We start from the raw sequence: 24,936 nt of genomic DNA, 5'->3' as shown, positions 1-24,936 counted from the left end.
AAAGCCAGAAGTGGTGCTGTGGCTCAAGTGGTAGAGCGCTAGCCTTGAGCTGAAGAGCTGAGGGACAGCGCCCAGGCCCAGAGTTCAGGTCCCAGGATTGGACCAAAAGTAAAAAAAATGATTTGCATTTCTTTTATGACTAGAGAGGTTGAGCATTTCTTGATGTGTCTTTTGGCCATTCTCATTTCCTCTTCAGAGAAGTTTCTCTTTAAGTCTTTAGCCCACTTATTTATTGGGCAGTTGTTTCTTTGAGGATTTGTTGTTGGGGGATTTAATTTTTTGAGCTCCAGGTATATTTTAGATATGAAACCCTTGTCCATTGTATGGCTAGTGAAGATCTTCTCCAAATCTATGGGCTTTCGATTGATCTTGCTAGCTATGTCTTTTGCCATGCAGAAGCTCTGCAACTTCATGCAATCCCATTTACCTTTCTTTGATTTGTTGTGTTTTTGGGTCTCTATTAAAAAATTTCGGCCCGTGCCAAGGAGACCTAGGGTTTCTCCTTTCTCCTATTTCTTCTTGTAATGTTTTCAGGGTGTCTGCTTTGACTTCGAGATCTTTGATCCATTTGCATTTGATTCTGGTGCAGGGTGATATGTAAGGATCTAGCTTTAGTTTTCTACAAGTAGTTAACCAATTTTGCCAGCACCATTTACTGAAGAGGCTGTCTTTCTTCTATTCTATTTTTTAGCTCCCTTATTGAAGATTAGGTGGCTATAGTTCTGTGGGTTCATTTCTGGGTTTTTAATTCTATTCCATTGGTCCTGAGGTCTCTTCTTGTGTCAATACCAAGCTGTTTTGATTACTATGGCTTTGTATTAGTTTGAAATTTGGTATTGATATTCCTCCTGTTCTTTGTATTAAGGATCGTTTTTGCTATTCAGGGTATTGTTCCATATGGATTTTTGGATTGCCTCTTCCAATTCCTTGCAGAATGAGGCTGGAATATTGATAGGTATCACATTGAATTTGTAGATAGCCTTGGGAAGTATTGCCGTTTTCATGATGCTGATCCCTTCTAGGAGCATGGGAGGTTTTTTCCACTTTCTAAGTTCTCTTTTGATTTCCTTTTTCAGGTTTTTAAAGTTTTCATCATAGAGGCCCTTCACTTCTTTGGTAAAGTTAATTCCTAGGTATTTTATTTTTTGTGGGGCTATTAGGAATGGAGTTGCTTTCCTGATTTCATCTGTGCTCTTCTCATTGTTGGCCTACAGAAAACCATTGATTTTTGAGGGTTAATTTTATACCCTGCTACTTTGCCAAACTTCAAATCAGCATGAGTAATTTGGGAGTGGAGTCCATGAAATTCTTTAAATACAAGATCATGTCATCAGCTAAGAGGGAGAGTTTTATTTCATCTTTCCCTATTTGGATCCCCTTTATGTTTGCATCTTGTCTTATTGCTGTAGCTAGGCATTCTAATACTAGATTGAAGAGAAGTGGAGAGAGTGGACATCCTTGTCTTGTTCCTGAGTTAACAGGAAATGGCTTTAGTTTTTCACCATTAAGTATAATGCTGGCTGTAGGTTTGTCATATAGAGCCTTTATTGTATTGAGGAATATTCCATGGATTCCTAATTTTTCCTGAGCCTTCATCATAAAGGGGTATTGGATCTTGTCAAATGCTTTTTCTGTATCTATTGAGATAACCATTTGGTTCTTATCCTTGCTCTTGTTGAAGTGATGAATTATATTAATTGATTTACATGTATTGAACCAGCTTTGCATCCTTGAAATGAATCCTGTTTGATTGTGGTGTATGATTTTTTGGATGAATTGTTGAAGTTGATTGGCCAAAATTTTGTTGAGAAGTTTTGCATCAATGTTCATCAAAGATACAGGTCTATACTTCTCTTTCTTTGATGAGTCCCTGCCTGGTTTTGGGATGAGGGTTATGATGGCTTCATAGAATTCGTTCGGTAGTGAACTTTCTCTTTCAGTTTCATTGAGTTGGAGGAGCATTGGTGTGAGTTCTGCTTTGAAGGCCTTGTAGAATTCCGCTGTAAATCCATGTGACCCTGGGCTTTTCTTAGGTGAGAAGTCTCTTATTGCTGTTTCTATTTCAATGCTTGATATGGGCCTGCTAAGTTGGTTTAACTCATCTTGGTTTTGTTTTGGCATGTCGATATTTGCTAGGAAATTGACCATTTCTTCCAGGTTCTGAAACTCATTAGTATAAAGATTTGAGAAGTATTCCCTTATAATGTTCTGGAGCTTGGTTGTTTCTGTGGTGATGTTTTCATTCTCTGAGTTTGTTTATTTGAGCGTGTTCTCTTTTTCTGATAAGATTTGCTAAGGGTCTGTCAATTTTGTTAATTTTTTCAAAGAACCAACTCTCTGTTTTGTTGATTCTATTTTTTGGTGGGAGATTCTAATTGGTTTAATTCTGATTTAATTTTAATTATTTCTTTCTGTCTACTGGATTGGGGTTTAGCTTGCTGTTTTTTTTCAAGGAGGTTCAGATGTCTCATTAAACTGTTGATTTCAGATTTCTCCAATTTGTTGATGTAGGAATTCAGAGCTATAAACTTGCTTCTGAGTACTGCCTTTGCTCTGTCCCAGAGGAGCTGGTAATTTGTGTGTTCATTTTTGTTGAATATCACGAACATTTGAATTTCCTTTCTAATCTCTTCCATGACCTACTCGTGATTCAACAGTGTGTTATTGTTCAGTCTTCATATTTTACAGGGCTTTCTTTGATAGTTTTTGGTGTTGAGTTCTAATTTTATTCCCTTGTGGTCTGAGAGAATGCAGGGCATTACTTCAGTGTTTCTGAATTTGCTTTGTGACCTAAAATGTGGTCTATTTTGGAAAATGTTCCATGTGCTGCTGAGAAGAATGTGTATTCTGATGCTGCTGAGTTGAATATTTGGTAGATGTCTGTTAAATCTAGTTGATCTATGCAGTTGTTTAGATCTGTGGTTTCTCTGTTGAGTTTTTGTTGGGTTGATCTATATAGTGGGGATAGTGTTGTGTCCCCAATGATTAATGTCTTTGGATCTATGTGAGATTTGAGGGAAAGTAGTGTTTCTTTGATACAATTGGGTGCTTTGTTGTTTGGTGAATAAATATTTAGAATTGTAATATCCTCCTGAAGGGGAGCTCCCTTAATTCATATGTAGTGACCTTCTTTATCTCTTCTCACTAATTTTAATTAAAGTCTATTTTATCTGATATTAGTATTGCAAATCCCACCTGATTATGGGGGCTGTTTGCTTGGTAGATTTTATTGTAGCCTTTTACTTTCAGAATATGTTTGTTTTTATGGGCAAGGTGTGACTCTTGAAGGCAGTTCCTGTCAAGGTAGTTCCACCTTCTTGGGGGCTGCAACAGCTGGGTTCTTCCTATGGTTCTTGGATTCTCAGTTTGGATGCAGTTTCTTGGCCTTTATTGTGGTCTTGTTGGTTTTCTATGTGTAGGACATCTTTAAGTATCTTTTTTATTTTTTTGGGTCCGGTCGTGGGGCTTGAACTCTGGGCCTGGGCCCTGTCCCTCAGCTCTTCATCTCAAGGCTAGCGTTCTACCACTTGAGCCACAGCACCACTTCTGGCTTTTTTCTTTTTTCTTATGTGGTGCTGAGGAATCGAACTCAGGGCCTCATGCATGCAAGGCAAGCACTCTACCACTGAGCCACCTTCCCAGCCCTTTAAGTATCTTTTGTAGGGCTGGTTTGGTGGAGATATATTGTTTCAGTTTTTCTTTGCTATGGGAGGTTTTTATTTGACCTCTGTTATGCAGGAGAATTTAGCTGGATACAGTATTCTTGGTTGATAGTTGTTTGTCTTCAGGGCATGCATACATCATTCCAGGCTCTTGTTTTAATTGTCTCTGCTGAGAAATCTGAGATTATTCTAACTGGTTTCACTTTATAGGTGATTGGTTTTTTTCTCCTTGACAGCTTTAAGGATCCTTTCCTTGGTCTGAATTGATCCTGTGCGGATTATAATGTGACAGTGGGATGTCCTGTTCTGGTCTGGTCTATTTGGGGTTCTAAAAGCTTCTTGTATCTGAATAGGCCTATTTTTTGCATGTTTAGTTCTCTGCTAGGATCCTGTTAAATAAATTTCCTAGACCATTAACTTCTGTCTCTAGGTGCTCCTGTATACCCATTATTGTCAGATTAGGCCTTCTGATGGTGTGTGTCTTCCAAATGTTGAATAGATCTCCCATATTTCTTGGATTTGTCTTAGGTAGTATATTCTTTCTTTATAATATCTAGGCTGTCTTCAGTCTCAGAACCTTTACCTTCTGCATGGTCTAACCTACTGTCAAGACTTTCTACTTTGTTTTTCATTTCCTTTCCTTATAATTGGTCAGCTTTGATGGCTTCAAATTCTTTGTTGGAGCTTTGTTTTAGATCTTCTATGAGCTTCTTTACTTCCTTAATTTGGTGTTCAGTATTTATTCTCAAATCACTTAGTTGATTAGTTATTGTTGCCTTGGACTCCCTTTCCTTCTGAAGGGCTCCATTCAGCATTGCTTTTCTGTCTTCCTGGATTTCTTCAGCTGTTTATGTATTCCATGAATGCCTCTGTTGATCTTTGTCTATTCTCATCTCACTCACGCAATTCCTGTATTACTCTTTGATTAGCTTCCTCATGCTCACATAATTCCTGTGTGTCTCTTTGACTGTTTTCAGCCTGCTCTCGCAATTCCTGTCTTTCTCTTTGTTCTCAACCTGTACACACAATTCTTGTATTAATCTTTGAGTACCTTCCTTATGCTCATGAGATTACTGTAGTAATTTTTGGTTAGCCTCAACATGCTCATGAAGTTCCTGTATTAATCTTTAGTTTGCCTTGTCTTGCTCCCTATCACGCTTGCACTGAATCCTTTGCAGTTTTTCAATCTTTTCATTCACCATGTTTACCAATAGTGTTTGTAGAGCTTTTTTGGAACTCTCCTCTGGATTGTTAACTGTTCTGTAACCTGATTATCATGAGTGGAAGCTGAGATACCCGGACTTGCCACTTTTCTTGTATTTCTCTGGCTTGTTCTGCCCATTTGGTATGAAAGCAACACCAATTTTGTGCTAGAACACTATATGAAGGCAAGCATCAACCAGAGTCCTGTAGTTGCATAGTCAAAATGGCTGTAGATACAATCTAGTTCAACAGTTACAATCTATTCAACATCAAACAATTATGGATTAATGGGCTAAGAACAACATCAAACAATTATGGATTAATGGGCTAAGAACATCCAAGAGGGATTCAACAAACCAGAAATTATTAGGTTTAGGGAGAATTGTGGGGAAAAATAGAATTACTGAGATGTGGAGAGGTAAAAGGAGAGTGAATTTAACCAAGTCCTAATCTCAAAGAGGGAAATGATAGGACAGAGTTATAGGAGAGATATTAAAAAACAAAAAATGGAAAAACAAAAATTTAAATAAAAAAATGAAACACTTAAAATTAAGTATAAAGAAATGATATTAAGAGAAGAAAGGGATAGGATGAGAGGAGGGGAAAGATAAAAAAGGAAAAAATAAAAATAAAAATTCTTAAAATTGGAATACTTCAAAGTTATATAGCCAAAAAGAAATAATACGACTATTAAAGAAGTTAAGCTTAAGAGGTTGTGAATTGAGTAATAAGTTTCTGGATTAAGTATGTACACAATGAGGGATAAGGTCTAATAATCAACAATAGATATATATGAGCAGAACAGAAAAAAAAGAGCCAAAAGGTCAAAAGAGATTTTGAAAAAAGCACACACATACACACACACACATACACTCCTAAAATAAAAATTATGAAAGAAAAAAATAGAAAACAATTAAAAAATAGTAATAAGAATAGGTAGACAAAAGAGCTCTTTGATGGGGGTGCAGGGGGGTGGTGAGGAGGAAGATCTTGTATCTCCCCTGTGTCCGTAACCAGTCTCTAAGTCTCTGGTCTGCTTTTGGTGTTTGGTTTTCCTGTGGCTTAATTGGTTTCTTAAGTCAGTTTGTTTGAGCAGGCAGACAGCCCTGCCTTACCCAGGACTTTGTGATCCTCCTCCCAGGCTAGTTCATGGAAGGGAGATCTGCTTTGAGTATCATAAAAGAGGGAGACGGCTGTTTTCTCTAGTTGGGAGATGCGGTAATGAGGCTAGGTTCTGGGTAGAGTTGAGGCCTTTCAGCAAACAATAGCTTTTCCCAGAGAGGCTAGCTCCTAAGACACTCACTGAGCCCAGGCCTGGTGCCATTCTCAGGGTTTATGTTTACTGAGTTTCATTTGTTTGTTTAGGTAGCTGTGGGGAGGGGCAGCCTCTGGCTCTGTTTACCCAGTGAAGATAGTCACTCCTCTGGGGGCGGATTTCCTCTGCCTGGGTGGTGTGACTTTCCCCTGGGTGAAGCTGAGCCTGGCTAGTCAGGTCAGGTTCCTGTGTCCTGCTAATGGCTCCAATTGTTTCCTTCCAAGGCCTGGGTTGGAGCTAGCTGCTCAGCCTAGTCTTTGTCAGTATCAAAGGTGGAGGTGAGAAGGTGGTGAGAAGGAGTGAGGATGTCAGGGTTCTACTCAAGCTAGGCTCTTGGTTCCTGGACTGTCTATGGTTTTCGATCAGCAAGATGAAGATTTCTGCTCCTCATCAGTTCTTGCTGGTAGTGAGTAGAATCTGCTGGCATGCTCCGTCTGGTGCCTTTGTGTCCCAGACTTTCTCTGTTGGTATGGCGGTTATGGCTGCCACCGCAGCTGCTGCATCCAATGCTACTGGCAAGTGCTCAGATCTGTCTCCTTGATCAAGCTGCCTGGATTTTCCCTCCCTGGCCAAACTCTCTGTACCATGACGACACACTTGGTGTGATTCTCTAACCTATGACTGTTCACTGGAACAGTAAAACTGATTTCTATGTGAGAGCTTATTTAGCCTCCAGCTTCTCCTCCACCATCTTCTTCCGATCTCTGTCATCATAATTTTTTTTTTTTTGTCGGTTGTGGGGCTTGAACTCTGGGCTTGGGCACTGTCCCTGTGCTCTTCAGCTCAGAGCAAGCACTCTACCGCTTGAGCCACAGCACCACTTCCAGTTTTCTAGTGGTTTATTGGAGATAAGAGTCTCACAAACTTTCCTGCCCTGGCTGGCTTTGAACCAAGATCCTCAGATCTCAGCCTCCTGAGTAGCTAGGATTACAGGCGTGAGCCACCGGTGCCCGGCTAGTCAACATAATTTTTAAGCTTAGTTATTTGTTGCTAAAACTGCCTTTACTTTGCAGTGTAATTTCTTATTGTATTATCTGTACCATCTTGCAGTAGATAGAATATTAACCTCACAATTTCCACATCTTAATCCCTGCAACGAGGTACTGTTCTTATATGGCAGAAGGCAATTAAGATTGCTCATCATTTTTTTTTGGGGGGGGTCTGGTCGTGGGGCCTGAACTCTGGGCCCGGGCGCTGTCCCTCAGCTCTTTAGCTCAAGGCTAGTGCTCTACCACTTAAGCCACAGCACCACTTCTGGCTTTTTTCTTTTTGCTTATGTGGTGCTGAGGAATTGAACCCAGGGCCTCAGTCATGCAAGGCAAGCACTCTACCACTGAGCCACCTTCCCAGCCCCTGCTCATCATTTAAATAAGAGTAAAATAAAGATGTTGTAATAGATTAAATGCAATGCCCAACATTATCATTATCACAAGGATTCTTAAAAACAGACAGAAGATGCTAAAGAGGAGGTCAGTATGATACAATGTAAGAAAAACCAATTATTGCTGGCTTTGAAGATGGAAGAAGAAGACTGTGAACCAGGGAATATGTGTGGCTATTAGCAAAGGAAAGGAAACATACTGTCCCCTAGCAAAAATAATTTAGACTTACATCAAACTTCAATGATGCTCACTAACACTTTTGCACTATTAAGCTGCAAGATCCTGTTTCTTTAAAATTACTATACTAGGGTGAGTTGTAGATTAGTGATAGCACACTTGCCTGGAATGTGTAAGGTCCTGGGCTTGAGCCTAAGCACTGTAGTAAATTTAAATAAAATTTCCAGTAGATTTGTTAAATCAACTGTACAAATCTTCCCATAAATTATGCACATATTGTATAATTTGATATATTTTCAGTTTCTTTGAAATTTCTTACTAATCTTTTTTTAAAAATATAAGTGGTGTACTCAACAAAAGAAAATAGTGGTTTGTAAACTTTAATGTCTGTTGAAATCACTGAGGGCTTGGTAAAACAGATTGTTAGGCCTCACTCTCACATTTCTTATAAGTGGAGCCAAAATGTTTGCATTTTTCTTTTTTTTTTTTTTCCTGAGGCAGGATCTACCTCACACTCACTCTGTAGTTCAGGATGGTCAGAGAATTCACAACCTATCTCAGTTTCCTAAGTGTTGAGATTGGCAGTTGTGTAACACTAGGCCTGGTTGAAAAATTATATTTTTAACAAGTGTCCAGGTAAGACTGATTTGCTATACTGGGGATCATATTTGTGCCATTATACTCTTCCCTCTCAAATACCATATCATGGACCACTTTTCCTTCAAGGACTTGGCTTTTTTTCCTGTCTGTAGGCACTCATTTGGTTCATAGAGTTTATATAGAGTTTATAGTATCTATAAGCTTTGCCAATACTGTTAGTGGTTTTCCTAAGGTTCACTCCTCCTCCTAAACCCTAGCTCTCTTGCTTTAGAAAATAAGTATTTATTTGGTTTCTTTCATTTTAATGCAGGATAATAAAATCAGATATTAAAACGTTTTAACACAGCACCAAATTCTTTTAAATTCTGTAGACAGGCACATGTTTGCCTTTCTTCTGTGGTAGTTACTCTTTTGGGAGATTTCCCAGGCACTTCTAAATCACATAAGGCTTTCCTACTTCTCCACAAAACTCTGATCTCACAAATATGTACTTAACACCTGTACCATGTTTTGTGGTTTTTCTGTTTATCTTGTTCACTAGAACTCAGTTCATCTTCTGTCTTCATGTCTTACTGTAGTAGTACTTACTAGTTAATAAATATGTTGATGTTACAGAATGAAGGAAAAAAAAAACAAATGTACTACTACAAGTGCAGAATAATCAATTGTGCTTGCTTCAAATATATAAATTGAAGCCCTGAGGACCCTGAGTAGGTGACATGCATTCAAATAAATGGCCCACATGTCCTCTAGCTCATCAAATAAATCAATGTGGAGAATTTCCTAAAAATACCCTTGTAATCCCAGCTTTGCAAGGGTGTAGGTAGGAGGATCATGATTCCATGATAGCCTAAACCATAAAAAGTAACAAAATCCTATTTCAAAAAATAAGCTGGAATTCCCAGTTTTGTGGGAGTGGAGATAAGTAGTTTGTGGTCTAAGGTTGCCCTGGAAAAAGTTGAGACCGTATCTGAAAAAAAAGCAAAAGGGTCTTATGTGTGCTTCAGGTGGTAGAGTGTTTGTCTAACAAATGCAAGGCAAGGCCTTGACTTCAAATTCCAGTACTACTCTCCCACCTGAATAAAAGAGTGTGTTGTTCATGGTGCTGGTAGTTCATTCCTGTGATCCTAGCTAATCAGGAGGCTGAGATGTGAGGATGGTGGTGGTTCCAAGCCAGACAAGGAAGGAAAATCCATCTCTAGTGAACCACCAAGAAGCTGGAAGTGGAACTAGTGACAGCACTCAGGCCTTGAGTTAAAGCCTTAGAAGCCAGCGTGTGTGCGTGTACCCACACACACCCATACACCCACACCCACACACACACCTTTTTCCCAGAACACACACACCCACACACCCCTTTTTCCCAGAACACACACACACACACAGACAGACACACAGACAGACACACAGACAGACACACAGACAGACACACAGACAGACACACAGACAGACACACAGACAGACACACACACACACACAGACACACACACAGACACACACACAGACACACACACACACACACACACACACACACACACACACACACACCCTTTTTCTTTTCCCAGATTAATGGATTGTCCTCTATTATTTTGCAACCAGTTACTTGCACAGCTAATAGGGTGTTTTTCTCACTGGAAACTTTTCTCCCATTGTTTTGATGATAGTAGGGTTAAGGATGTGATTCATGTAGTAGAGCAACTGCAAGCATGAGGCCCAGAGTTTAAACCCCAATACTAAAAAAAAAATTATAATACTTTGGTGTGTCTCTGCTTTCATTCATTGAACTTGCTATTTAGTGGGACTTTTAAATTTGATTTTGTATATGTGTGTTGGTCCTAGGCTTGAACTCAGAAAATGGGTGCTGTCTTTGAGCTTTTCTTTTTTTTTTTTTTTTCAGCTCTTCAGCTCAAGGCGAGCGCTCTACCACTTGAGCTACAGCGCCACTTCCGGTTTTCTGGTGGTTTACTGGAGATAGGAGTCTCACGGTCTTTCCTGCCCGGGCTGGCTTTGAACTGCGATCCTCAGACCTCAGCCTCCTGAGTAGCTAGGATTACAGGCGTGAGCCACCAGCGCCCGGCTTGAGCTTTTCTATTCAAGGTTAGTACTCTACTATTTGAGCCAGATCTCCATTTCAGGCCTTCTTGGTGGTAAATTGGAGATAAGAGTCTCATGGACTTTCCTGCCTGGGCTGGCTTTGTACTATGAACCTCAAAATATCCTGAGTAGCTAGGATTACTGTCATGAGCCACCAGCACCCAAATGAATTTTTTAAAATTATTATTTAGGTTTAAGTACATATGAAATGAATGTGATAAAAAATTAACCGATTTGTGAGAATTAATGACAAGTAAATTTATCTTTCAGATCAGTCCCCTTTTTAGAAGAGTACATCCCTCTTTAGTGGCTTTTTGCTGGACAGTACAAGTTGTCCTGTCGAAAACGAACTTTACAACTTTGGTGGGTGGGGGGTGGGGGGCTAGGAAGGGATGGGAAGGGGAAACAAAGGAGGAGGCTACAATGCTTGATAAGAAATGTACTCATTATCTTGCCCATGTAATTGTAACCCCTCTGTACAGTATTTTCACAATAAAAAAAATAAAAAAAAATAAAGATAAGAACCTCATAGGCTTTTTTGCCCAGGCCAGCTTTGAGCTATGATCCTTCTGGGTGGTTAGGATTAACTTTTAATTCCTCAAAAGGTTGAGATCTGAGGATCTTGGTTCAGAGCCAGCACAGGCAGCAAAGTCTGAGACTTGGAAGTGGAGCTGTGGTTGAAGTGACAGAGCGCTAGCCTTGAACAAAATAAGCTCAGAGACAAAGGTCATGCCCTGAATTCAAGCCCCAGCACTGGCACACACACAAAAAAAGAATTTAAAAATGACTTCATAGTATAAATTTTGGTTTTATATAACTCTTTTGCCAGATGATGAACCTAGCCAGAGTGACTCTCGTACTGAGACTGCTATGACACTACCAAGTGAGTCCAGAGTCAATGTACACTCTATCATCACATTAAAATTATTAGACTACAGGTATGTAATTCATTGTTGTAAATATTACAAAACACATAGGGAAAATTTTGAAAAAGAGTCCTTCAGAAAAAAAAAAAGCTACATGGGCCAGGTATCAGTGGCTCACACTTGTAATCCTAGCTACTCAGGAGGTTAAGTTCTACAAAGCAATTTATATATACAATGCATCTTGATCTGTGTCATCCCTTTAATATCTTCATCCCCCTTCGACTCATTCCCTTCCCTTATTTTTGCCAGTTCTGTGGCATGTGCAATGTGTCCTTGCTTGCATTCTATTCATTTCTCCCATTCATTCTTCTACCTCTTTCCATTTGCCCTTCCCCTGGCACAAATACCCATTTTCTGGTACTTACTTTGTTGGGCTTTTACTAAGTCTTTCTAAAGAATTATACTATTTGCATTGTCCAAAGAATCTGTTATACTTCAGTTAATTCATTTATAACTGTTTGGGTGCTACTCAGTGTTTACTTCCAGATTTATAGGTACATGCTAGCTTCCACAAATTAGGGAACCCATGCAACTTGTGTGTCTCTGGGTCTGGGTTACTTCATTTAATATAATTTTTTCTAAGTTTTTCTATTTCCTTACTGAGCAGTAGAAGAAAGAACTATTCACTTACTATATTACTTATAGGTTTCCCACACCCTAAAAATATGTCTGTTCTTTTCACCCCACACTTGGACATGTGAAACGTGCAGATGTGACACAATATATTTTCTGGATTCCTAACTTTCTGAATTCCTAACACTTTATGTGTTTGTAAGTTTTTGTGTCATTCTTCACAAAATTTCAGAATTAGTTTGAAAACTTTATAAAATATTTTTTATTGTGTAATGTTTTGGCAATACTGGGATTTGAATACTCAGAGCTTCATGCTCACGAGGCATCCATGCCTCCAGCACTTGATTTATTTATTTATTTATTTATTGCCAGCCCTGTGGCTTGACCTCAGGGACTTGGGCACTGTCCTTGAGTTTCTTTGTGTTCAAGGCTCGTGTTTTACCACTGCAGCCACAGTACCACTTTCAAAATGTTCTCAGGTTTTTTTGTAATTGTTTTGTTTTTGGCAGCACTTTTAAATTAAAAAAAATGGTAATAATCAAACCGTAATAACAAACAGCAATAGTCATCTTCTGGATTGATAAGAATATTTCATTTTAAAAATAATTTTTCATTTAGTGATAAGCAAACAGCTTTGATTCCTGATGAAGTATTTGATTCCGTGAAAGGCAACATAATCACTTCTATTAACTTCAGTAAGAATCATCTATCTGAAATTCCGAAAAGGTAAGAACTCTTTTCACTGCAATTTCCATTAAAACATCATTTATTCTCAGTTGTATTACATCTTATTTGTAAAATGATTTCCCATGGTTTAAACAAATTAAGTAATAAACTTAAATTTCCTGTATTACTATTATTACTTTTTCAATTGTTTTGAGTAGTATATATTATTGTGAACACCTTATTTCTCATACACTGTAAAGGAAAATAGATATTAGAATTCTTAAAATATGAAATTACTTTTTCTTTCTAACAAACACAAGAGGAAAAAGCTGGGCACTGGTGGCTCAAACCTGTAATCCTTAGCTAGTCAAGAGGCTGAGGTCTGAGGATTGCAGTTCAAAGCTAGCCCAAGCAGAAAAGTCCGTGAGATTCTTATTTCCAGTTAAACACCAGAATACAGAAGTGGCACTCTGGCACCAGTTAATCACCAAAAGTCCAGAAGTGGAGCTGTGGCTCAAGTGGTAGAGCTCTAGATGAGCAAAATAGCTCAGGAACAACGCCCCAGTCCTGAGCTCAAGTCCCAAGACACCCCCCCCCATGAAAATAATAATAATGAACATCACAAGTAAATTGTTAAAGAGCTCACCCAATGCAGTGGATTAATAGGTAATTTGTACTGTTTAATGCATCTTTATTGTTGTGAGCTAGCAAAATCTTTAGTTTGTGAACTTTTATGTCTCTGAACTTTTGAAAAATATTGGTTATCTTGCAGAAAACCATATACCCAAACAAAGTTGACATATTTCAAACAAAATTTAAATATATTGAAGTAACATATAGTTAGTAGAAAAAAAATAGAAAATCACTATGCTATAGATCCATACCTATTTGTTTTATGGATTCAAATTAAGATATAAGAATAGGTCTATTAATCTCCTTTGTGCTAATTGGCTTAAACGCAGAAAAAGTGGAGTTTTAAATTGCTTCAACATACACTTAAGGTCAAGTGGAAGATTTTACACAGAAAATAGTAAGGTCATTTAATGTTTTATGCTTATTATTTATGCATGTAAAATCTTTGGAATGTTTGTGAAAAAGTAAAAAGTACAGAAAATCATTTTAGCAGAAGTAATATAGTAATCTGCATATAGTTCTGACTTGATGCAGTTGGTAACATTTTTAAAATTGTTTCTGTTTCAGGATTGTAGAACTGAAGGAAATGGTGTCTGATGTCAATCTCAGTTTTAATAAACTCTCCTTTATATCCGTGGAGTTATGTATGCTTCAAAAATTGACTTTTTTAGATCTAAGGTATTTATTGATACTCTTTGCTTGATTTAGAAAAAAAGTTATAATTTTTCTTTGATGTTTGCTTTACTAGCCCTTTAAGTCATATTCCATAGGTAAATGTAGAACTTGTCTTTCATGTATTTATTTATCTATCTATTTATTTATTTGGTTGGTTGGTCATGGGGCTTGAACTCGGCTTGGGCACTGACCCTGCACTCTTCAGCTCAAGGTGAGCGCTCTACCACTTGAGCCACAGTGCCACTTCCAGTTTTCTAGTGGTTTATTGGAGATAAGAGTCTCATGGACTTTGCTGCCTGGGCTGGCTTTAAACCGCGATCCTTAGATCTCAACCTCCTGAGTAGCTAGGATTACAGGTGTGAGCCACTGGTGCCCGGCTAAATAGTTGAGGGCTGACACAGCCCTCGCTAGTCGAGCAGCTTGCATGACTTCTCTTTAAGGAACCTACTTGGTTTAAAATACTACATTTAATACACAAAGGCATAAAGTAAAAGAATACTATGTCTGGCAAAAATAATAGAAACTATTTTGATCTATGCATAAATAATATGAGGTTTAGTTTATGTCCAATTTGGAGTGACAGTATCAGAAGTTTGACAGTTCTTTAAAGGGAAACAGAATTACATAGTAATTTATTTGCTCTGATATAATTTAAATTTTTCATTTTGTACTGGGGTGTGACCTTAGAGTGCCTCATACTCTCACTTGGCTTTTTTACTCAAGGCTGGTGCTCTACCACTTGAGTCATACTTGTTTCTCTGGCTTTTTGGTGATTAATTATAGATAAGCATCTGATGGACTTTTTTGTAACCTGGTTTGGTTTTGATTAGGATTCTCAGATCTCAGCCTCCAGAGTAGCTAGGGTTACAGGAGTGTCACTGGCACTTGGCTTGATTTAAAATTTTTATTTGTAAAAATATCTTTATTCCCCAGGTTACTCTCATACGTTTATATTGTTATTACAAGTGGTTTTAGTTTAAAGTTATGCTTCTTAGCTCTTTTTAGCCGGATATTTCGTGGCATATACAGTCTGGCCCTTGACTGAACTATACACTAAACCTCTCATAAAAATGAAAGAGTATAGCTCTTATGCTAATTGTCCCTCTGTGTTTCTGTGTTTCTTTTTTTTTTTTTATTGTGAAAAAGCCATACAGAGGGGTTACAATTACATGGGCAAGATAGTGAGTACATTTCTTATCAAGCATTGTTGCCTCCTCCTTTGTTTCCCCATACTGTGCCTTCCTCTCTGTGTTTCTTATTCTCCTGTTTTTGAGGCAGGATCTCACATATCCCAAGCTAGTCTTGAATGCAATATGTAGTGCAGGGAGTGGTGGGATGTAAGGCTTCCCATTGTTGCTAGGATGACAGGCCTTTGCTACTGCATCCCGCTTTCCTTTTTGGAGATGGAGGTTTTTGGACCTTTGCCAGCTTGGATCAAAGGTCTTTCTAATCTTAGCCTTCCTCATAGCTGAGAATGAGTGTTACATTGTGCCTATCTGTGATTGAGAATGGATCTTTGACCTTTTCTGCCCAGCTGGCCTTGAGCTTGGATTCTTCCAGTCTCAGCCTCCCAAATAGCTAGGGTTGCAGTCATGAGCCAGTGGTGCCCTGATTCTCATAAGTATTTTCTGTTGATAGTAGCTATAATTCTACTAGACACTTTCTGCCTTGCTGTTAGCTTTCATTATAACATTGCTCCCAGATTCTTCCAACAGTAACTATAATTCTGTTTATTGTAGTGTAGTGAGATATAAATAAGCAAGCATTGTATAAATTGAAATTCTAAACTTAGATAGAAGTAGACCAATTGAATAGATGTTTCTAAACATATATAATCTCTTTTATTTCACTTTTCACTTTCTCCTGTTTTCTAAATATTCCTGGAGTTGAAAAATTTGCATTTATTTATTTATTTATTTTGTCGGTTGTGGGGCTTGAACTCTGGGCCTGGGCGCTGTCCCTCAGCTCTTCAGCCCATGGCAAGCACTCTACCTCTTGAGCCACAGTGCCACTTCCGAAATTTTTGTCTTTATATAAGATACATGTATTATCATTAAGAATATTTATTTCAAGTGGTATACCATTGTGATCCAAATCCTATAGAGTGTGATTGCTGAATTCATTATAAAGGAGATAAAGAATTAATTTACAGTATCTACCTCATTATATTTATTATGAAAGAGTTGACTGCATATTGGCACACTAAATATTTTGAGCCACTGACTGATTCAGAATACTCAGAATTTAGCCATAATGAGATGAGATTAAGAACTGACATTAAGGACTTAAATGAATGTTTTTTTTCCCTAAAAAAAGTTGATGATTTATAAATTAAACTTAATGAAAGTTTTAAACTTTGTAACTCCTCTGTTTTAATTTGCCATTAGAAACAATATTTTAAATTCTTTGCCTGAAGAAATGGAATCACTGACAAGATTACAAACAATCAATCTGTCCTTTAATAGGTAAGAGTAATAAGGTAATTCTAGAAGTCATTCTGTAGAAAAATGTAGGTCTTTCTAACTAGAGAAAACAACTAGAAAAAGCCCAATAAAAATGCCCATTTTTATTTTAGTAGTCATATTTTATTTTCATTTATCCAATATTATTTTCATTCATTCAATATACTTGAAAGTGATATAACTTGCTTAGAATTTTCACTTGATATATAGCAGATTTTTATTCTCTTTTACCATTTTGAGAAATCTAAATTTTAGATTTATCTAGACAAATAGATTTATTTAGACAAATATTCAAATAAATGATTTTAATTGCTTAAATAGAATCACAACACATAAGAAAAGAAATATTCTGAGATTACCTGAAGTTAGAGAAGGTAATTTTGAAACTGAGGCAATGGACATTGCCAGGCATACAGGAAAAGGAACTACCAGTTACAACGAATAGCATGTGCTGTAGTACAAATAAGTTATAACTTGGTATGTTTGAGGTACTTCAAGAAATTCAGATACCCTGTGTAGTCCATAAATTGAAGATCTAGAGGATAACAGATGAACTTAGACATGTAAACAGTAGCTAGACCTTTAAGAGCTTTTTATGCTAAATGAAATTAGATTTTTTTGTATGCAAACATGATCAAAATACTACAGATGATTAAGAATAGTTCACATCTCTGGGAGCTAGTTATTGCTGGTGCTGTACTTTGCACTTGGATATATCATCTCATCCTTATAAAAATCTTGTATGGTAGGTTCTATTATTATGTCTAGTTAAAAATGGAAGATTTAAATAACTTAAGCATACTTAAATAATAAATTATAGAGCTAGTATTTGAATCTAGGTAGTTTGAATCCAATTGAGCTCTTAGTCATTGTTTCATAGTTTTTTATGATGAAAATTGATGCTAGTAGCAATTTTTAAAATACTAATGGCAAGCTTATATATAAATAATGCAGTGTTGTTAAAATGTATACTTCTCATTTTGATATTTGCTATGTTGGCTTCAGTATTTGTGTTCTCTTATACAAATAGTTTATAGCCATATTGCTGTTTAAGCATACTTCTCAGGTGTCTCTTAATTTTTATTTGTAAATTGAGCTATCACTTCTCTATTGAATTGCCTATTGAACTGTCTGTTGTATTATAAGTAACGTATTTGGGGAAGTAGTGCAAACTAGCCCTAAGTTCTGTGTTAAAAAATGAGCTTCATCTTTTATAATTATTTTGTTCATGGTTGGGGGCTGGTAAAGAAAAGAGAGGCTTTTTTGGAGTAACTTGGGCCATCTGTATCACTGGTTATTCGCTCTCAAGTGACACTGGAACTTCAGAGTTGTCTTGAGCTTCCCTTTCACTGTTGCCGCTTGCTTTTTCTTTTTTTGTGATGGTGCTGAGACTTGAACTCAGGTCTGGTCACTGTCCATTAGTATTTTCACTAAAGGTTGCCACTCTACCACTTCAGCTAAAGCTCCACATCTGGCTTTTTGGTAACTAGAGATATTAGCCTCATGGCTTTGAACCAGCCTTCTGAGTAGCTAGGATTACGGTGTGAACCACTGGCATAAAGCCAATGAACTTTTTAACAGCAAGGGAAGGGAAGTATGGAGAAATGAAAAGATCACATCTATGAAATCCTCTCCATCAGCCTATTCTTGTTTTTTCTAGCCTAGGTTACAATTTAACTTATACTGTAGCAACCAGACTGCACACCATGGGACCCTCTGTGATTTGAGGTTAATTTAGTATTCCTGAGAGCCCCCCCCCCCCACTCTTCTGTCTTTTGCTTTGGAGAGCAAGAATCTTTGCTTGGTGTCATCTTTGGAAAAATACAAAGATCATTTTGGAATGAACTTTGTATATTTAAAAAAATATCACAAATTGTACTTTATGTATAGATAGTGGTTTATAATAAATGAACTAGGAAAGAATGCCTGCATGAGACCATCGAATTTCTTTACGTCTGAATGTTTTACTGAATATGAACAGTAAAACAACAAAGAATTTATTCCAAATGTTGGATTTTTGATTTATCATTGGTAGTAACTTATGTTTGTCCACTTAGCATGTATTGCAAGGTTTCTAAAATTAATATATTTTCTTCTAGGAAATTTGAATGTAAGACTTAATTCCTAAAGAAAACATTATTTCATGACATAATTCATAATCTTTTTAAGGAATGATTTTAACTTCTAGTTCCAGTATATTTAGGTGTTCTGTTCATATATTAATAGGTTCAAAACGTTCCCTGAAGTTCTGTATCGTATCCCCACACTAGAAACTGTTCTGATTAGTAACAATCAGGTTGGATCTCTAGACCCTGGGAAAATGAAGATGATGGAAAATCTGATCACATTGGACCTTCAAAATAATGACCTCTTACAAATTCCACCAGAGCTTGGAAATTGCGTGAATCTAAGGTAACTACACCATTCTTCTGAATTTGTTGATTTTTAAACTACTAAATACTAGAATTAAAAAAACTCAGAAACCCAATTCTCTTTTTCAAATTTGATCAACTATTTTAAACTTTCTATATATAGTATGTGCATATAGTATACATATGTAGTAAACATGTATAAATATATGGACTATATTAGTAGTACTTTTTTATATGCTTATAATGCAAGCTCTACATAAAAATGTCAGGAAAATATGAACCCTTTAGCATTGCATATAGGACATTGTTATTATTGTTATCATCATCGTGATCATCATTATTTGTTCTGGTACTGGGGCTTGAACTCAGTGCCTGGGTAATGCTCAGTGCCTGAGCTTTTGTTCAAGGTAGCACTCTACACTTGAGCCACAGCTCTTGGCTCTCTGGTGATTATTGGAGATAAGAATCTCATGGACTTTTCCTGCCCTGACTGGACTCAAACTGTAATCCTTAAATATCAATCTCTGGAGTAGCTAGGATTACAGATATGAGCTACCGGTAACTAGGTGTATAGGGATTTTTTTCAAATACAATTATATACTATCCATTTCAAGCCTGGCATGGTCCTTTACAATCTTTTTTATTGTTATTTCTTATTTTTAAAATCTTTAATATAATTTTAAAATTGTTATTATAAAGGTGATATACAAAGGTGTTACAGTTACGTAAGTCAGGTAAAGAGTACATATCTTTTTGGACATTATCACTCTTTCTCAATCTGTTTATTTACTAGCTATTTTTTTCTTAGCTTTCATTAGTTAATATGGGGTTTCAATGTTATATTTCCAAACGTTTGCAATATTTTTAATCAGTCTCAATTCTTCTATTATTCTCTCTTCCTTCTTCACAAAACTACTTCAACAGGTGTCATTGTGCTATTTACATAGTCACTATTTTGTCTGAATTCAAGCTTCTTTCATCTACCCACCTAATAGTCTGTTTCTCTCCCTGTCCCTCAGCCATTGATCAAAAGCTTTTACTGGGGTTCTTAATGTTGTTTCCTTTATGTTTGTTAACTTACAATGTTAACAAAGTTATTTGCCCTACCTTTTCCCTTCTCCTTTCTCCTTTTTTTGTGCCATCCTTGCACAGGGACTATGCTTATGTTCTTTGTGTCATTCCAGTTTCAGTCTGTGTGCTGCTATAGAGAGGCTGTTTGTACTGTTTACAGTAGCTGTCCCCTCAGTCTTTAGACGGTTGTCATCAGTAACCATACTATCCCCTTTGAAGGTCTTTGCTATTCTCCAGCAAAATTAATTCCTGTTCTGATGTATCATCATGCTCTTTTGGACTCAGTTTCTATCACTATTTTGCCATCTTTAAAAAAGATTTGTTCTAGTGCCTAAAACATAGTAAACACTCATTAAGTCCATTAGATATAAAGGGAATTGGGGATGTTACTAGAAAGCTAACTAGTTAAGCAGAACGTGCCAGAAATAACTTTACTATAACTATCTGAATATTAAGTTTTTGGCCAATTTTACTTTACTGGGTCAGTTCTGGTATCTGTTGTAAGTAAACTTAGATGATTATTATTATTGACTATAGTCATGTTCTATAAAGTCTTTGTGAAGTGAACTGGAGAATATTGAATATTGCTTCTAAGTATTCTTTTTCTGTAAGAGTCTGATCCCAACATTTTTATCAGCCCATCAGTACATAACCTTGTTTTGTGTGTTTCTGTGTAGACACCTTCTAAATTTATTGTTGATTCATTAGCATTGAATTCATGGCCAAGAGCACTATAATTTAATCTTAAAATAATGTATGTATTTTCTTCATTATACTCTTTTTTTTTTTTTTTTTGGTCCGGCTGTGGGGTCTGAACTCGGGGCCTGGCGCTGTCCCTCTTCAGCTCAAGCTGTGAGCCACAGCGCCACTTCTGGCTTTTTTCTTTTTGATTATGTGGTGCTGAGGAATTGAACCCAGGGCCTCATGCATGCAAGGCAAGTGCTCTACCACTGAGCCACCTTCCCAGCCCCCATTATACACTTTTGTACCTGTGAAAGTTGGAAGTACTTCAACACTATACTTTGGGGCTATTTAATTAGTTTATTTTTTAAATTTAAATTATCTTTTTAAAAAATTAATTTACTTTATTATTATAAAGATGATATACAGAGGACTTACAGTTACATGAGTCAGGTGATGAGTACATTTCCTTTCATACAGTGTCTTCTGTTCCCTCACTCTCTCCCAGTCTCTCCCTCCTGTCTCTACCCACAAGTTGTATAGTTCACTTTCTTCTGTGTCCAGTGAGCTCCACTTCTACAATTTTTTCACCCTTTTCCCCTTGAGCTCTGTACCCTTCTCCCAACCTTCCTGAAGATATACACTTGAATACACCATACATAAAAAAGGAAGACAGAGTCATCTAAAAAAATCTTTTAAAACATAGTCCTAATGGCCTAGGCTGAGTTGAAATTCAAGATTCTCCTGCCTTGGCCTCCAGAGTGCTAGGTTGTATGAATGCCTTTTCACACCTATTAGAGGACATTTTAAACAGTGAAATCATCAAGAAAAAGTACGGAATTTGAAAACTGTTGCACTTGATTGACCACAGGAAGGACACTTGTTTCCAATATAAGAGCTGAAACAGAAAGAGCATTACTTTGTTTGACTTAAGCTAGGACATAGCCTTTTGAATGATTCATACTTTTCTATGCTCTGTGCATGCCTGTAAATGCCCCTGAAGTACCACATATACTGATTTTGGAGTTGCATACTTCAGTGAATATTCAAATTTGCAAATATGGAATCTGTGAATAATTAAGTTCAACTATAATTAACTTTTTCCCCAGGAGTTAAAAAACACTTAAAGGAATTATTGAAATAATTTATAAATATTGGTGATCTCGCTCTCTCTCTCCCTCTTCCCTACTCCCTGACCCTACTACCTTTCTTCCTCTCCTTGCCTTTCTTTGTGGTATTAAGAATTAAAACCATGCCTTCAGGTGTGCTAGGCAAGAGCTCTACTATTAAGCTGCATCTCCAATCCTTTTAAATTTTATTTTGTGATAAGGACTTGCTATATATCTCAGATTAACTTCAAGTGCATTGCTTTTGTTTTAGCCTACTGAGTAGCTGGGGTTTAGGTGTTTGCCACCATGCCTGGCTAAAGATAAAATTTAGATCAACTATACAATATGGTATATGGCTTCTGATTTTGTTTGCACAATCAGTATTAAAATTGATTTATATATATATATATATATTTTTTTTTTTTTTTTTTTCGATCATGGGACTTGAACTCTGGGCCTGGGCACTGTCCCTCAACTCTTCAGCTCAACGCTAGTGCTCTACCACTTGAGCCATATAGGCCTGAGCCACCAGTGCCCAGCTTTAAAATATTTTTAATTGAGGATATTTCATGAATTATATAAAGAAAACAAGTCTTTAAGTTTTAAAGGGCTTAGGAACTTTATTTCCAAACATGTTAATTGACATGTGTGTGTGTAGTCAAGGACGGACAGACATTTTAATGTTTTTCGGAAGTGGTGAACTAATAAATAGATTATGATTTTTGGTGTGGATGGATGCTTGTCAGTTTGAATGTTTATATAATCTAATCTGATCACTTACTATGTGGTCATATAAAACTGAGAAGAATCTAGAGTAAATGGTGATTCAAACCAAAGATTCAGCATTTAGGAACTATTTGATTTTAAGCAAGCCTATTTTCCCTAAATTTGTTTTTTCTCATCTGTAAAATAGGAATATTTATGGTACCTACATCATAGAGTTATTGAAAAATTGACCAGTAAATAAAAGTTACTTATTTTAATTAGTTTCATGTAATAATTATTCAATTAATATTGTGTGTTGGTTCTTACAGCTATTATTCCAAGTATTTAAGTGCTCTGATTTGAAAATGGACCAATATGAAAAAGTGCATGATTTATAAAATTATAAATAATAATTTATTTCCTTGAAAGAAACGTCCACAAATAGAAAATGTTTAAGTTCTCTGTTTCTTTCTTTTGTTTAGGACATTACTGCTAGATGGAAATCCATTCCGTGTTCCTCGAGCAGCCATATTAATGAAGGGAACAGCTGCTGTCCTGGAGTATTTGAGAGACCGAATTCCTACAAATTAGTTGTTTCTTAATCCTTAGGATAGTAGAACATTTTGTTTTAGTACCATCCCAAAGGTAACAGCTAAAATTGATCCTACAGTTTGCCAGTAATTACCTAAACATTGGTATAGTTGAGCTAGCTATAATCATTGTCATTCAAAGTTCTCTTACTATTCTTTCATTTTTCTGAAATGTCATGCATATTTATAATGATGTTAAATGCATATAGTCATGTAATTTCCTCCATACATGTTCTGAATATTTTACACAGAAGTTTTCCTACTCAAATTCATTTCCTTTTAACAGTGTAAGTACTGTTTTCAAAAGTATAGTTTATTTGATGTGATTTAATATTTTTATAATAACAGCATTTTTGTAGATTTGGGTTTTTCCCCTTGTTTCTTTTTGTATTCCATGTGCTGTGACTAGTTGACTTGAATATGAATATCCAATTTCTATCTTTTTAATAGAAATAAAATGAATTCCATTTAATATCATTCTTTGGCATTAAAAACATGTAAAACTTTTCATACCCATCATAAGTCTTTTGTAATGTGATTAATCTCAGTTCAAGTTGTGTTTTTTTTTTTGGGTCCATTCATGGGGCCTGAACTCTGGGCCTGGGCGCTGTCCCTCAGCTCTTCAGCTCAAGGCTAGCACTCTACCACTTGAGCCACCTTCCCAGCCCCCAAGTTGTGTTTTTTTGTTGTTGTTTTTGGTGGTGGTTTTTTTTTTAATTGTTGTTTTTTTGTTAGATAGTGACTATGTGGCCCAGGGAGACCTCTAATGAGTAATCTTCCTGCCTCAGCCTCCTAAGTTTTGGGATAAAACTTTGTGCCCTGTTTTCAGTAAAAGCTTTGAATTAGCATTTACTATCTTGATTTTTTTCTTCTTACTCTAGTGAGTTTTTTGTTTGCTAGCAATTTAGTGTTTTCCTTCTGTTTTATGAAATCATTTCATCAGGGGGGCTTACTTTATAGAAATACTACTCAAGTTTTAGTTATTGGAGAAAGTAGTGTTACTGTTGCTACTCTCACAATTTTGGCATTAAAACAATAATATTTTTAAGTGTTGGTGTTGTTTTCAAGATGATATTCTAGTACTTTTAATTCAGGAGCTTCAATAAGATTGGATCTGCATAGTTCCTCTCAGTGAAAAGGGGTGTATTTAAGTACTTTTTGTCTCTTCCAAGAAAATAAAATTGAATTCCTTATCTTATTAATCCTACAGAAAACAGAGACCAATGAGTAGTCTATATTATATAGAAGTCTCAAAGAGTACTTTGCTTTAACACTTACAAAGCAGGTATATTTGTATACTTGCTTTTATAACATACCTCTGGGTAGGTTTTAATGAAGCTCTGTATAGATTTTTCTTTCTGGCACCTTAATTTTGAGATTTGCTTGCTGTTATCAAGACTGAACTTGCAGTTATAAAGTTATTTTGTAAAAGGAATTTTGTATAGATTGACTTAATAAAACTCAAATATAAACAATTTCGTTTATCCCAAATTACTAGAATTACCATATGATTCTATTAAGTAGCTAAGGTAGTAGCATGTATATCAGTAGATAGATAGATAGATCAATAGATAGATAGATATAGAAATTTTTAGATTAAGGCATGCTTATATTATGAAAAATCATTGTTAATAAAGATACTACATGTTCATAATAAAAATTACATTTTTCAAATATCAATTACAATGTTTTTGTTTGTAAAGAAACATGTCTTTAGGTCTCTAAGAAGTCTGCTTGAATAGTAAATCAAAGACACTTTACAATAAGGTGACATTTTATTATTTATACAATAAGGAGACTTTTATGTTATTCAAAACACTTTTTTAAATACTGAAAAAGTTGAGTACATCAAAGCCGAAAAATGGCTCTGCTATACACTGCACAGCTTTATTTTAGTCCCTGTATTTTGTGTCTGTACAGAAAGCATCTTCAAAATGCATCCTAATCACATTGTACACCTTTACCCAGTAGTAGTATCAATACATAAAATAAAACTGGAGAATATTCTTGCATTTGCAAATTAATTAATTTCACTGATTC

General features: G+C 36.3%; 1 protein-coding gene across 2 annotated transcripts in view; it reads left to right on the top strand.

Annotated features, from left to right (window-relative positions):
• Lrrc40 (leucine rich repeat containing 40) overlaps positions 1-23,457 on the top strand; it is a 43,048-nt gene extending 19,591 nt beyond the window's left edge. For both annotated transcript variants that reach the window (XM_013020648.1, XM_013020649.1), the window contains 6 exons: positions 11,263-11,371; positions 12,551-12,658; positions 13,799-13,909; positions 16,294-16,371; positions 18,595-18,780; positions 22,789-23,457. In XM_013020648.1, the coding sequence (XP_012876102.1) occupies positions 11,263-11,371; positions 12,551-12,658; positions 13,799-13,909; positions 16,294-16,371; positions 18,595-18,780; positions 22,789-22,897 (701 nt within the window). In that variant the 3' untranslated portion in view covers positions 22,898-23,457. The remainder of the gene's footprint in view (positions 1-11,262; positions 11,372-12,550; positions 12,659-13,798; positions 13,910-16,293; positions 16,372-18,594; positions 18,781-22,788) is intronic.
• The last annotated feature ends 1,479 nt before the right edge of the window (positions 23,458-24,936 follow it).

This window comes from Dipodomys ordii, unplaced genomic scaffold, assembly GCF_000151885.1.
Source record: "Dipodomys ordii isolate 6190 unplaced genomic scaffold, Dord_2.0 Scaffold51, whole genome shotgun sequence".
Lineage (NCBI taxonomy): Eukaryota > Metazoa > Chordata > Mammalia > Rodentia > Heteromyidae > Dipodomys > Dipodomys ordii.
This window is presented reverse-complemented; position numbering and strand designations above follow the sequence as displayed.